Source organism: Panulirus ornatus, chromosome 39 (genome assembly GCF_036320965.1).
Source record: "Panulirus ornatus isolate Po-2019 chromosome 39, ASM3632096v1, whole genome shotgun sequence".
In the NCBI taxonomy this organism is placed as follows: Eukaryota; Metazoa; Arthropoda; class Malacostraca; order Decapoda; family Palinuridae; genus Panulirus; species Panulirus ornatus.
This window is the reverse complement of record NC_092262.1, coordinates 13,931,876-13,947,358: the sequence shown is the minus strand read 5'-3', so window position 1 is coordinate 13,947,358 and position 15,483 is coordinate 13,931,876. Positions and strand designations below refer to the sequence as shown.

Here is a 15,483-nt window from a genome sequence, read left to right as displayed (position 1 = left end):
ACACAGATGGGCTCCACTTTCCTTGGTACCACTTTCCCATGTCCAAAATGTCCTGGTGAAATCTTTCACTGTGCTCATCACTGACTGCCCTAAGATTTTCTGGAAAAAGTCTAAGTGCAAATCCAAAAAGTTAATTTTCAGACTCATACTGCACCTCAGAACTTTATATGAAGTCAAAAGATCTTTTACAACATCACAGCAGTTTTCTGATCTGTGATTCTCAATAAAATCTTTGCAAACTCTCTTTAATGACAGCCATGCAGTTTTTTCAACTTCATTTAGCTCTTCATCGAACTTTTCATCTCAAAGCAGTTCCCTGATCTGTGGTCCTACAAAAATACCCTCCTTGAAAATTGAATCACTGATTCTGGGGAACTTATTCCTCAAATATGTGAATCCAAGGCATTTTATTCCTAACTTTGACGAAGTTCTTCATAAACCCAAGCTTAATGTGCAAAGGAGACAGATAAATTTTCTCAGGATCAACAAGAGGAAGACTGATGACATTCTTCTTCTATGGAGTCAGTGATGTTCGTTTTGGCCACACTTTCTTTACATGATTATTTTTCTTGCCCCAGCTATCCCACTCACTGAGGAAACAACAGAACTTAGTGTAACCAAGTTGCATTCTGAGTAAAAGTTCCATACGTAATTTATTACAAAAGAAGCTTCATGTTATCATACAATTCCTTTATGTTAGCTGCATGAGCCAGAGGAACAGAGGGGAACTTATTTTCTTTGTGGAGTAGAACCACTTTCAACCTTACTTTTAATGATTCAATAAACAAGTGCCACTCATCTGTGTTACATTTGTGGCCAAGTGCCACCATAACAGAATGAAAATTTTTGCAAAATGCCAGAGCATCTGCATGGAGAAAAATTCTTTGACAACGACATGGCAATCACGATAAAAACAAACTTTTGTTTCATCCTGGAGAAAATTTCAGCCCTTTGACCTGGAACCCAGAAGTTCAGCTTGCTTCTTAGACAAATTTAAATCATGGATGAGATCATTAAGGTCTTCTTGACTTAGCAAATGAGGTTCACTTGAAGAACAGCTTACTTCATATGTTAGATCCATATTGTCCTCTACTTGGTCTACTTTCTCATCACCAGACTCATCGTCACTCAGCGTCCAGTCTCTTGGAGGCACTGGCACAGGTAATTCCTGACTGTTGGGTAGGTACTGGCCTTATAGCAGATGGTATATCATTCTTTTTTTTATCATACTATGTCACTGTTTCCCCCATTAACGAGGTAGCGCAAAGAAAGAAACGAAAGAATGGCCCAATCTACCCACATACAATGTATATACATACACACCCACACACACACATATACATACCTATACATTTCAACGTTTATTTATCTATTTATTATACTTTGTTGCTGTCTCCCGCGTTACCGAGGTAGCACAAGGAAACAGACGAAAGAATGGCCCAACCCACCCACATACAAATGTATATACATATACGCCCATACACGCACATATACATACCTATACCTTTCAATGTATACATACATATACATACACAGACAAATACATATATACACATGTACATATTCATACTTGCTGCCCTCAGCCATTCCCGTCACCACCCCACCACACATGAAATGGCACCCCCCTCCCCCTGAACACGCATGAGGTAGCACTAGGAAAAGACAATAAAGGCCACATTCGTTCACACTCAGTCTCTATCTGTCATGTGTAATGCACCGGAACCATTTCAATGTACACATACATATAAATAAAAAGACATACATATATACACATGTACACAGTCATACTTATTGCCTTCATCCATTCCTGTTGCCACCTCACCACACATGAAATGGCACCACCTCCCCCTACATGTATGCGAGGTAGCGCTAGGAAAAGACAACAAAGGCACATTCGTTCACACTCAGTCTCTAGTTGTCATGTGTAATGCACTGAAACCACAGCTCCATTTCCATATCTAGGCCCCACAAAACTTTCACTGGTTTACCAGGTTTATCAGATGGTAAATTAGGATATTTAAAAGTATGTTTGAATTCTGATATCATTTATATTTGTTAGGCAGAAGTAGCAATCTAAAGCATGATCTATGGGTTCTTTCCAAACCACAGGAATGGCAAAAGTCATACAGCATGAACCTTCTGCCCATGCTCTAAGAAGCCTGACACACATGATGCAACAAATATGGGAGGCCCAAACAAAGTAATGCTCATAGCATTCTTTAATGAAGGGGTGTCAAAGAACATCTTTACAATATGAATGTTATTTCACCGCAGATGTAGCAGAAACAATTCAGACTATCTACACAATTTCTTAGCATTAAAATGGTGAATGGGGTATCAGTACAACACTTGAACACACAAAAGCACAATCCATCAACAGAGTGGAAAAGACATTGTTTACACATTGAGTTCTAGCCTGCAACTAACAGAGAACTGCCATTCAGGACTGGGCATAGTTTGAAAGTCCCAACATTTCCAGTCGTGCTTCTGCAGGTCCCTGGTGACTCATTTATCTATACTTGTGCTTTCAAAAAGAAGCTATTGCACTTCACAAACAATGAAAATAGCTGTGTTTGTTAAATTTTCAATTCAAATGTTCCATAGAGTACTGGTACATATATATATACTGTACATAATGATATGGAAGTATGCTGAAACAAAAATCATGGGTGACAGAGAAATTCTGAAAACATATTTGGATTCAGCATGCAAAAATACAAAAGAAACATATTATTTTCCATGGGACAAAATCTTTGTTAACCAGTGAATTATATGCACAAATGTAAAATGAAACAACACAAATAATACCTAAAACAAGAAATTTCATTGAGAAAATTTGAAGGATTTATAAAGCATCTGGATTTCAGATGTATAGATTTTTCATTTTGTACTGTACTGTGCTATCTATCAAAGAATGAATGAATTGCTCTTCCAAAAACCAGTTCTTTCTTTTACCATAAATGCACAGTACTTCCACATAATAATCAACAATACTATACACATTCACAACTGAAACCACCATTATCCTGATTTAAGAAAGTCCAGTTCATGATGTTTCACTCGATCTTGCTTGGATCTACCAGCCATCATCATACACTACAATAAATCCTCTGAGGGAAGAAAAAAGAAGTATACATCCCAATCAGTTTCCAACAAGAGTAGAAGGGGGAGGGTGGAGCATATGTCATTATCACAAAAAAATGATAACCCTTTAAATGCATAGTAAATAGAGAATAGTACAAGATAAATAAAAATAATTCATCATACACATGTACAATGTCCTAAGCAAATCACACCAGTATATTTCACAATGGTAGGGAAGAAGATGCCATACAAAAACGGGAAGGCTAGGAAATGTCCATGTCGTCTGGGGATCCAGAGAATTAAGAGGCAACCAGTTGTGACCAGCGTGTCAGCTGGTGGGACAATGACGTCATTACTGAGTGAAGGCTTCTAGGTGGCAGGGTAATCCTGGACCAAGCTGTAAGCTGCATCTACCAAAAGAGGGTTAGTAAGGTGCAAGAGGCTTAGCCGTCACCAGAAGGTATAGGTAAAGGGGTTTCCAACCCTCAAGGATCTTAGAGAATCTCACAACACAGACCAATCCTCGAGAGAAAAAAGTCAGCCAAGATTCTGCATGTAACATCCTGCTCTGAAGGTGGTTAATAGCATAAAGTGCACAACTCACACAGAAAAGTTCTTAAGAATAAAACAGTGATTAAATCAAACAAATCTTTCCGTACATAGGTTCAGACTTTTCCTGATTGCATACTACCAACCTTGTATGTAAGTAGAGATAAGCAGCTCAACCTGCTGACACATAGGGAGCAGTCTAATGAGGTCAAAGGAGAAAGGGACCTGCACAACGCGTGGTGGAGGATCAATGCTGGCCTCCTCCGCAGGGTGATGGGCCTCAGTCACTCCATGACCCCCAACACCAATACCAGAGCTTCCTTGGCACATCAGTAACAAGTGTTCGACAGTCAGTAATCCCCAGATACATCTTCTATCCACTGGAAAGAACTGTGACATAAAAGAATGAAATACAATCAATGTAATATTCATGTAAAAGCATGACAAGTAACTATTAGCAAAATCATCTACTTCAAAATAATCACTTTAATCAAATACTAACCAAAAGTTTTATCATTTCAAAGTATCATGAATAAAAATATGAAAGACAAGATCAATATGATATCCCTCTCTGAGACCTCATAACAACACATAAAAATCATTTAAGATATATCTAAATTTACACTGATGCATTATGAAGAATAATTTCATGCCCTATCTCCAGTTAGAGGGTCAAATCCTCCTAGGTATCTAACACAAAGATTCGAAAGTAAACATCAATTAATTTTCAGTATTTCAAAGTATTTAACATTTTCTCACGTTCCCTTATTATCTGATCAAGCAAAGATCTTAAGAGCCACAAGTGCAGTTTTATATATAACTGTGCAATATAATTTTTTAATATAATATAATATAATATAACGATAAATACTATTCTGTGGAAGGTATTAAGAATATATGGTGTGGAAGGCAAGTTGTTAGAAGCAGTGAAAAGTTTTTATCGAGGATGTAAGGCATGTGTACATGTAGGAAGAGAGGAAAGTGATTGGTTCTCAGTGAATGTAGGTTTGCGGCAGGGGTGTGTGATGTCTCCATGGTTGTTTAATTTGTTTATGGATGGGGTTGTTAGGGAGGTGAATGCAAGAGTTTTGGAAAGAGGGGCAAGTATGAAGTCTGTTGGGGATGAGAGAGCTTGGGAAGAGAGTCAGATGTTGTTCGCTGATGATACAGCGCTGGTGGCTGATTCATGTGAGAAACTGCAGAAGCTGGTGACTGAGTTTGGTAAAGTGTGTGAAAGAAGAAAGTTAAGAGTAAATGTGAATAAGAGCAAGGTTATTAGGTACAGTAGGGTTGAGGGTCAAGTCAATTGGGAGGTAAGTTTGAATGGAGAAAAACTGGAGGAAGTAAAGTGTTTTAGATATCTGGGAGTGGATCTGGCAGCAGATGGAACCATGGAAGCGGAAGTGAATCATAGGGTGGGGGAGGGGGCGAAAATCCTAGGAGCCTTGAAGAATGTGTGGAAGTCGAGAACATTATCTCGGAAAGCAAAAATGGGTATGTTTGAAGGAATAGTGGTTCCAACAATGTTGTATGGTTGCAAGGAGTGGGCTATGGATAGAGTTGTGCACAGGAGGATGGATGTGCTGGAAATGAGATGTTTGAGGACAATGTGTGGTGTGAGGTGGTTTGATCGAGTAAGTAACGCAAGGGTAAGAGAGATGTGTGGAAATAAAAAGAGCATGGTTGAGAGAGCAGAAGAGGGTGTTTTGAAATGGTTTGGGCACATGGAGAGAATGAGTGAGGAAAGATTGACCAAGAGGCTATATGTGTCGGAGGTGGAGGGAACGAGGAGAAGTGGGAGACCAAATTGGAGGTGGAAAGATGGAGTGAAAAAGATTTTGAGTGATCGGGGCCTGAACATGCAGGAGGGTGAAAGGCGGGCAAGGAATAGAGTGAATTGGATCGATTTGGTATACCGGGGTTGACGTGCTGTCAGTGGATTCAATCAGGGCATGTGAAGCGTCTGGGGTAAACCATGGAAAGTTGTGTGGGGCCTGGATGTGGAAAGGGAGCTGTGGTTTCGGGCATTATTGCATGACAGCTAGAGACTGAGTGTGAACGAATGGGGCCTTTGTTGTCTTTTCCTAGCGCTACCTCACACACATGAGGGGGGAGGGGGATGGTATTCCATGTGTGGTGAGGTGGCAATGGGAATGAATAAAGGCAGACAGTGTGAATTGTGTGCATGGGTATATATGTATGTGTCTGTGTGTGTATATATATGTGTACATTGAGATGTATAGGTATGTATATTTGCGTGTGTGGACGTGTATGTATATACATGTGTATGGGGGTGGGTTGGGCCATTTCTTTCGTCTGTTTCCTTGCGCTACCTTGCAAACGCGGGAGACAGCGACAAAGCAAAATAAATAAATAAAAAATAAATCAAATACTATTCACAATTTTCCTTTTATCAAAATGAATTATCCATGTGCTATGATGCATAAAACAGATTATGTGACTCTACTGTACACAATACATGAATATATGTAACATCTTTTGCACAAATCTATACTGTTCCTAAACCAGAGCATACCATCCACAGCCAAGCCCCAAACAATATTCAACCATTTCATGTACAGTAATCTGGTATAGTTCACTGACATCAAGTCATCTTAGGTATATCATACTGATCAAATTAACTATATCCAGTGCATGCCTCTCATCCTCCTGAATGATCAGGACCTGATACCCCAAAGCATCCTTTGCCCTATCATTCCAATGTTTCTGACACTTCTCAAAACTTATTACCTTTATAAAAAGTTTTGTATGGGTTTTCAGAAAAGAAGAGTGAATGTTGGGGTGACGAGGGTGGTGAGAGTAAGTGAGCTTGGGAAGGAGACTTGTGTGAGGAAGTAACAGGAGAGACTGAGTACAGAATGGAAAAAGGTGAGAGCAATGGAAGTAAGGGGAGTGGGGGAGGAGTGGGATGTATTTAGGGAATCAGTGATGGATTGCGCAAAAGTTGCTTGTGGCATGAGAAGAGTGGGAGGTGGGTTGATTAGAAAGGGTAGTGAGTGGTGGGATGAAGAAGTAAGATTATTAGTGAAAGAGAAGAGAGAGGCATTTGGACGATTTTTGCAGGGAACAAATGCAATTGAGTGGGAGATGTATAAAAGAAAGAGACAGGAAGTCAAGAGAAAGGTGCAAGAGGTGAAAAAGAGGGCAAATGAGAGTTGGGGTGAGAAAGTATCATTAAATTTTAGGGAGAATAAAAAGATGTTCTGGAAGGAGGTAAATAAAGTGCGTAAGACAAGGGAGCAAATGGGAACTTCAGTGAAGGGCGCAAATGGGGAGGTGATAACAAGTAGTGGTGATGTGAGAAGGAGATGGAGTGAGTATTTTGAAGGTTTGTTGAATGTGTTTGATGATAGAGTGGCAGATATAGGGTGTTTTGGTCGAGGTGGTGTGCAAAGTGAGAGGGTTAGGGAAAATGATTTGGTAAACAAAGAAGAGGTAGTAAAAGCTTTGCTGAAGATGAAAGCCAGCAAGGCAGCAGGTTTGGATGGTATTGCAGTGGAATTTATTAAAAAAGGGGGTGACTGTATTATTGACTGGTTGGTAAGGTTATTTAATGTATGTATGACTCATGGTGAGGTGCCTGAGGATTGGTGGAATGCGTGCATAGTGCCACTGTACAAAGGCAAAGGGGATAAGAGTGAGTGCTCAAATTACAGAGGTATAAGTTTGTTGAGTATTCCTGGTAAATTATATGGGAGGGTATTGATTGAGAGGGTTAAGGCATGTACAGAGCATCAGATTGGGGAAGAGCAGTGTGGTTTCAGAAGTGGTAGAGGATGTGTGGATCAGGTGTTTGCTTTGAAGAATGTATGTGAGAAATACTTAGAAAAGCAAATGGATTTGTATGTAGCATTTATGGATCTGGAGAAGGCATATGATAGAGTTGATAGAGATGCTCTGTGGAAGGTATTAAGAATATATGGTGTGGGAGGCAAGTTGTTAGAAGCAGTGAAAAGTTTTTATCGAGGATGTAAGGCATGTGTACGTGTAGGAAGAGAGGAAAGTGATTGGTTCTCAGTGAATGTAGGTTTGCGGCAGGGGTGTGTGATGTCTCCATGGTTGTTTAATTTGTTTATGGATGGGGTTGTTAGGGAGGTGAATGCAAGAGTTTTGGAAAGAGGGGCAAGTATGAAGACTGTTGTGGATGAGAGAGCTTGGGAAGTGAGTCAGTTGTTGTTCACTGATGATACAGCGCTGGTGGCTGATTCATGTGAGAAACTGCAGAAGCTGGTGACTGAGTTTGGTAAAGTGTGTGAAAGAAGAAAGTTAAGAGTAAATGTGAATAAGAGCAAGGCTATTAGGTTCAGTAGGGTTGAGGGTCAAGTCAATTGGGAGGTAAGTTTGAATGGAGGAAAACTGGAGGAAGTAAAGTGTTTTAGATATCTGGGAGTGGATCTGGCAGCGGATGGAACCATGGAAGCGGAAGTGGATCATAGGGTGGAGGAGGGGGCGAAAATCCTGGGAGTCTTGAAGAATGTGTGGAAGTCGAGAACATTATCTCGGAAAGCAAAAATGGGTATGTTTGAAGGAATAGTGGTTCTAACAACGTTGTATGGTTGTGAGGCGTGGGCTATGGATAGAGTTGTGCGCAGGAGGATGGATGTGCTGGAAATGAGATGTTTGAGGACAATGTGTGGTGTGAGGTGGTTTGATCGAGTAAGTAACGTAAGGGTAAGAGAGACGTGTGGAAATAAAAAGAGCGTGGTTGAAAGAGCAGAAGAGGGTGTTTTGAAATGGTTTGGGCACATGGAGAGAATGAGTGAGGAAAGATTGACCAAGAGGATATATGTGTCGGAGGTGGAGGGAACGAGGAGAAGTGGGAGACCAAATTGGAGGTGGAAAGATGGAGTGAAAAAGATTTTGTGAGATCGGGGCCTGAACAAGCAGGAGGGTGAAAGGTGGGCAAGGAATAGAGTGAATTGGATCAATGTGGTATACCGGGGTTGACGTGCTGTCAGTGGATTGAATCAGGGCATGTGAAGAGTCTGGGGTAAATCATGGAAAGCTGTGTAGGTATGTATATTTGCGTGTGTGGACGTATGTATATACATGTGTATGGGGGTGGGTTGGGCCATTTCTTTCGTCTGTTTCCTTGCGCTACCTCGCAAACGCGGGAGACAGCAAAAAAAAAAAAAAAAAAAGTTACAACAAAATTCTTGATCTTTGATAACTGCAGTTCTTATAGAATTTCTAAAGGAAAAGTAATGAAGGCCTATAAATGTTCAGTAAAGTTTAACAGATGAAAGACACTTTTTAAATAAAGAAATAGTAGGTCATCCTAAGGACAGTTTAATCAGCCTTTGGTAATATCATGAAAATGTAGCTAACATTATTCCATACTCTCATAACCTACACTGATAGTCTCACTTAAAGTCATTCACAAATTATGTGTGCAAATCATGACAAATTTTCTTACTCTAATGATAAAAATATGCAAACTCTGGAAAGGGGTTAAAAGGAACAGTACTAAACTGAAGTGTTAGCTAATCAAGGATATTCACCTAAGTCGTTGCTGCTTTTCATAAATAAAATGTTATGAGGCAAGATATTATAGAAGAGAGAAAATTCATGGAGTAAAATGAAGGGAAAAAAGTTGCGAAGTATGGTACAGGGCAAAAGATGAGCATTGTACAGTGCAGTGGAGAGGACCAAGAAGTGTGATGAAAGACAGATGAAGAAAACCCAGCGCAAGGCATAGGATATAAAAGGTATGCTGGAAAGCACATAAAAAATATGGTAAAAAGCAGAGGCAGGATGTCAAGTGAGAGGCAGAAGTGAAAAGCTCAGAGTATGGATAATAGGAATCAGCAACAGTGAGAAGACACACAGGAAATTTGATGCAGTAATTGATGCTGGCGACAGCATGGCTGGCATGGATGGGAAGTGGCACAAGGAACATGAGATCAGTTAAACAGTAAAAATAACAGCTGAAAGGATAAGCAAGAAGAGCAAATGAAATGAAAAGAAAATAATATGATAAAGACAAAAGAATGGTAAAGCTTAGGGAAGTGGGACAAAACTTGAAAATATAGGAAACAGCCAGAAAGACAGAGAGTGAGAAAAGAAGAAAGGGAGGTAGGTATACACATCAAGAGGGGTAGAAATTGTGTAAAGTTACACAAAGGGAATAAGTAAGGAGCAGTAACAAGTACGGTATATAATGATGGCAGTAGTATGATGATTACGTGAGCTAAGCGGAAAGACAAGAACTGAGGAGAATATGGTAAAGAGTTTAAGGTGAAGGAGGTAGCATGAAAATAAGGTGGTGTCGTAATAAGTAGAATCAAGCAGCAACAATGGTCCATGTTAAGTAGCAAGAGGAACATGAGGTGAACGATGAAGCAAGAACATCAGGTGAGTTCACTGTCTGTACCTGTTAATGTTATCTAAGACTTCATCAAGAGCCAGGTGCATTATCTTATCTCTGCCCTTGCTCAGACACTACACTGATAACCTCTACTACTACCATCATTATCAAGCTACCAAATCATCATGACTTATATATATGACTTGCCATGCCACAAGCACCTACATATTTACAACTCAATGTAACACCATTCTCTCTACTATCACAAACCATAAAGCTACCATCAGCTACAACCCTATAATCCAACATTTCTCCATAAGACTCACCCTTACAGAGATGCCACCATCAGCTTAAATCCTTACCGTCTCTTATTCCACCACATCTTCAACAACCACTTCTATATCTCACCCACATAATAACAACCCAAGAACCAATCAAGTATCACATACCTATTGGCAGAATCAAAAACATAACCATCTCCCTCACCAACAATAATATTCTTACCACCTGACAAACAAACACAGTACTTACATCTACTACAACAGAGCGCCTCCCATACCAACGTCTATATCTTGACCAGCTATGTCACCAACACCTACATCCCCTACCCCATCAAAATCTACCTCATATCCACCAAAAAAACAGTACCTATATTCTCTATATCTATCACACCAACACCTATATCATCGTCTGCCACACCAGCATCTATATTCCCATAACCTACCACAGCATCAAAACTTTACTATCACTATACACATCCTTACGCTTACCATACTACATCATCATAATGGTGTCATCATAATGTGTCACTGGACTTGTTACACAGTGAGTAAATAGTAAACTTCTAAATGGCAATATCATGTTCATGGATGAAAAGAGGTAGAGTCTTCTCTAAGAGCTTCTCATTATAAAGGAGTCCATCACTTCCCTACTCATGTTTAAAGTGCAGCCTTGGAGCTACAGGAATCCCATAAAAGGGGTCCTTGGGTTGTATATTAAAAATGCTTACTACTTCCTATCACTGGTGTTATGCTGTAAGTGGAGAGTCATCTAAGGTGGACTGTAAATAGAAAAAAAGTAGTACAATCTTGTCATGGAACTTCTCACTCCAAAGGAGTTTGTTCATTGTTTTCCTGCCATTCATTGTAGTACAAGCCCCATACCAGAGGTACTGAGGTTAAATAATCAACCTACTATCACCACCACAACCGACACCTTTAATGGAAAACCTAATACCACTACCATCGCCACAACTATTATTCTTATCTGAAACTGCAGGTACCTATCTGTATTCACAGTGATCACTACAATGCCATTTATGAGTTTATAGCATAAATGCCTCCAATACCTACATCATGCATTTACCACTACACACAACTACATCAACACTTACTCCAGCATCTCTTACAATTTTACCATTCTACACAATGAACACATGCTACCTCTTTGCTATTTACTATACTATTGCCATCTATCTCCTTGCCACTTATAGTTAACAACTACTGATATGTCCTAATCCACAAATGGCATTATCTCCATTTAACATTTCATCATTCCCTCTGTACCACAAAAACTTCATCTTCACCATGATCTACACTCTAACCACTGACCACATACCTATAAATCTCTATAACTTCATAATCTACATGCCAACACAATCTTCATTCTCATAAACTACCAAAACAGCACTCTAAACACTCTCAACACTTGACATGCTTACACTTAAATTCTCACCAACTGTCACCTATCACACCCTCTTCAAGTACTATGTCACACCCTATATCTTCATTATGTATCATAACATTGCCATCAACAGTCTCGCAATTCTACCATACCATTCCAACCACCAAGCAGTCATGTACGTTTGCTTACCATAACGTATCATCAATAGCAATACCATGCACTACATAATCTATATTCACTTACATTCGCCCCTTGTATCTCAAAATCACCTATATCCTTTGTATCTATTCAACTAAATCTTGTACTTATCATCTACCACAAAAACACAAATATCTAACTTACCTGCTACAAGGCCACCTCCCACATCAACAGCACCTAAAACATCACTACCAACATATTCTACCTATCATGCCAGACATCACCTACATCTTTTCAACAAACTACCACTCTTTACTATGCTACACAAATGTTATTGCTATCCACCACAATACCTACCATGCTACATGATTATTGTGACTATCCACCACACCATCATGAACATACTTGCTACCTCATCAAAACTAACAACCTCTCTATTTACCATTCCTACAACACCACCAATGACCGCACCAACAAATGCATCCCACAGCTTGTATCCAAACCATTCACCTCATGAGTCACAACCAAACAATCATTTACTTCCTTAGAACTGCCACTTACATCCACACTACCTAATTATCATATAATTTTCTTTTCTATCTTATACTGTACAGTGTCCTTGACTTTTAGACTTAAAACCATGAGGCAACTTTCTTGCTCTAAAGCAAACACTCATGCCATGTCACAATGACATTCATTCCATTGGATTATCAAACGGATATGTAATTTTTTCCAAAATCAACTAATATCACAGCAGTGACCTTTAACTTTGACAATTTTGACCCCCAAATCAACAGTATTTTGTTTTCCTCTAAATCACCTTCACAGTATCTTTTAATAAATTTTGATTATGGGTTTTGCAGTTATCCTCTGGAAACTATACTGTGGATGGGCGGATGAAAACAAAAGCTGATTAATGTACGATAACCTAAATCTTCACTTTGTAGGGCTCTAATTGTTTCCCTTCCTCTCCTTCTGGACAAATGGACCATCAGGGGATGGTGGTGGAACAGGTGGTGACAAATGCAGTAGCACAGGTGGTTGCAGAGGAGGTGGGAAAGTGATGTTAAAAGAAGTTGCAGTAAAGATGTGGCAAAGTGGTGAGTATAGATGGTACCAAGGGGTAGTCATCATGGGAAAGGGTGGTAGATGTGCTGATAACTTGGGAGGTAGAAGTCATGGCAGAAATGTTGACAGAGGAAAAGAGTGTGGTTGATGATGATCTGGTGTTAAGTAAGCACAAACCAGAAAAATGCCTTTTGATTCAACTAAGCAATGTATGGCAACAACCCTGACTTTCGACTTTTTGACCTTAAAACTGCTTTCATGTTGTACTTGTCAGCATCCCTAGCTGTGACGCATTCATGGGCCGCCCAGGGTCGAGTGCATAGGTTCGAATCCTGGTCACAGCAGTCAGTCCACAGTCAACCCAGTTGTTTATCCACCTCTTGAGGTTGGTTGATAAAATGGGCACCTTGCTCAGGGTAGGGTATATATATATATATATATATATATATATATATATATATATATATATATATATATATATATATATATATATATATTTTTTTTTTATACTTTGTCGCTCTCTCCCGCGTTTGCGAGGTAGCGCAAGGAAACAGACGAAAGAAATGGCCCAACCCCCCCCATACACATGTATATACATACGTCCACACACGCAAATATACATACCTACACAGCTTTCCATGGTTTACCCCAGACGCTTCACATGCCTTGATTCAATCCACTGACAGCACGTCAGCCCCGGTATACCACATCGCTCCAATTCACTCTATTCCTTGCCCTCCTTTCACCCTCCTGCATGTTCAGGCCCCGATCACACAAAATCTTTTTCACTCCATCTTTCCACCTCCAATTTGGTCTCCCTCTTCTCCTTGTTCCCTCCACCTCCGACACATATATCCTCTTGGTCAATCTTTCCTCACTCATCCTCTCCATGTGCCCAAACCACTTCAAAACACCCTCTTCTGCTCTCTCAACCACGCTCTTTTTATTTCCACACATCTCTCTAACCCTAACGTTACTCACTCGATCAAACCACCTCACACCACACATTGTCCTCAAACATCTCATTTCCAGCACATCCATCCTCCTGCGCACAACTCTATCCATAGCCCACGCCTCGCAACCATACAACATTGTTGGAACCACTATTCCTTCAAACATACCCATTTTTGCTTTCCGAGATAATGTTCTCGACTTCCACACATTCTTCAAGGCTCCCAGAATTTTCGCCCCCTCCCCCACCCTATGATCCACTTCCGCTTCCATGGTTCCATCGGCTGCCAGATCCACTCCCAGATATCTAAAACACTTCACTTCCTCCAGTTTTTCTCCATTCAAACTCACCTCCCAATTGACTTGACCCTCAACCCTACTGTACCTAATAACCTTGCTCTTATTCACATTTACTCTTAACTTTCTTCTTTCACACACTTTACCAAACTCAGTCACCAGCTTCTGCAGTTTCACACATGAATCAGCCACCAGCGCTGTGTCATCAGCGAACAACAACTGACTCACTTCCCAAGCTCTCTCATCCCCAACAGACTTCATACTTGCCCCCCTTTCCAAAACTCTTGCATTTACCTCCCTAACAACCCCATCCATAAACAAATTAAACAACCATGGAGACATCACACACCCCTGCCGCAAACCTACATTCACTGAGAACCAATCACTTTCCTCTCTTCCTACACGTACACATGCCTTACATCCTCGATAAAAACTTTTCACTGCTTCTAACAACTTGCCTCCCACACCATATATTCTTAATACCTTCCACAGAGCATCTCTATCAACTCTATCATATGCCTTCTCCAGATCCATAAAAGCTACATACAAATCCATTTGCTTTTCTAAGTATTTCTCACATACATTCTTCAAAGCAAACACCTGATCCACACATCCTCTACCACTTCTGAAACCACACTGCTCTTCCCCAATCTGATGCTCTGTACATGCCTTCACCCTCTCAATCAATACCCTCCCATATAATTTACCAGGAATACTCAACAAACTTATACCTCTGTAATTTGAGCACTCACTCTTATCCCCTTTGCCTTTGTACAATGGCACTATGCACGCATTCCGCCAATCCTCAGGCACCTCACCATGAGTCATACATACATTAAATAACCTTACCAACCAGTCAACAATACAGTCACCCCCATTTTTAATAAATTCCACTGCAATACCATCCAAACCTGCTGCCTTGCCGGCTTTCATCTTCCGCAAAGCTTTCACTACCTCTTCTCTGTTTACCAAATCATTTTCCCTAACCCTCTCACTTTGCACACCACCTCGACCAAAACACCCTATATCTGCCACTCTATCATCAAACACATTCAACAAACCTTCGAAATACTCACTCCATCTCCTTCTCACATCACCACTACTTGTTATCACCTCCCCATTTGCGCCCTTCACTGAAGTTCCCATTTGCTCCCTTGTCTTACGCACTTTATTTACCTCCTTCCAGAACATCTTTTTATTCTCCCTAAAATTTAATGATACTCTCTCACCCCAACTCTCATATATATATATATATATATATATATATATATATATATATACATATATATTTTTTTTTTTCAAACTATTCGCCATTTCCCGCATTAGCGAGGTAGCGTTAAGGACAGAGAACTGGGCCATTGAGGGAATATCCTCACCTGGCCCCC

At 40.1% G+C, this 15,483-nt stretch overlaps 1 protein-coding gene across 1 annotated transcript in view; it reads right to left on the bottom strand.

Moving 5' to 3' along the window:
* LOC139761194 (KICSTOR complex protein SZT2-like) overlaps positions 1-15,483 on the bottom strand; it is a 388,469-nt gene that overhangs the window by 274,166 nt on the left and 98,820 nt on the right. The window contains exon 20 of the mRNA XM_071685224.1: positions 3,780-4,023. Within this exon, the coding sequence (XP_071541325.1) occupies positions 3,780-4,023 (244 nt within the window). The remainder of the gene's footprint in view (positions 1-3,779; positions 4,024-15,483) is intronic.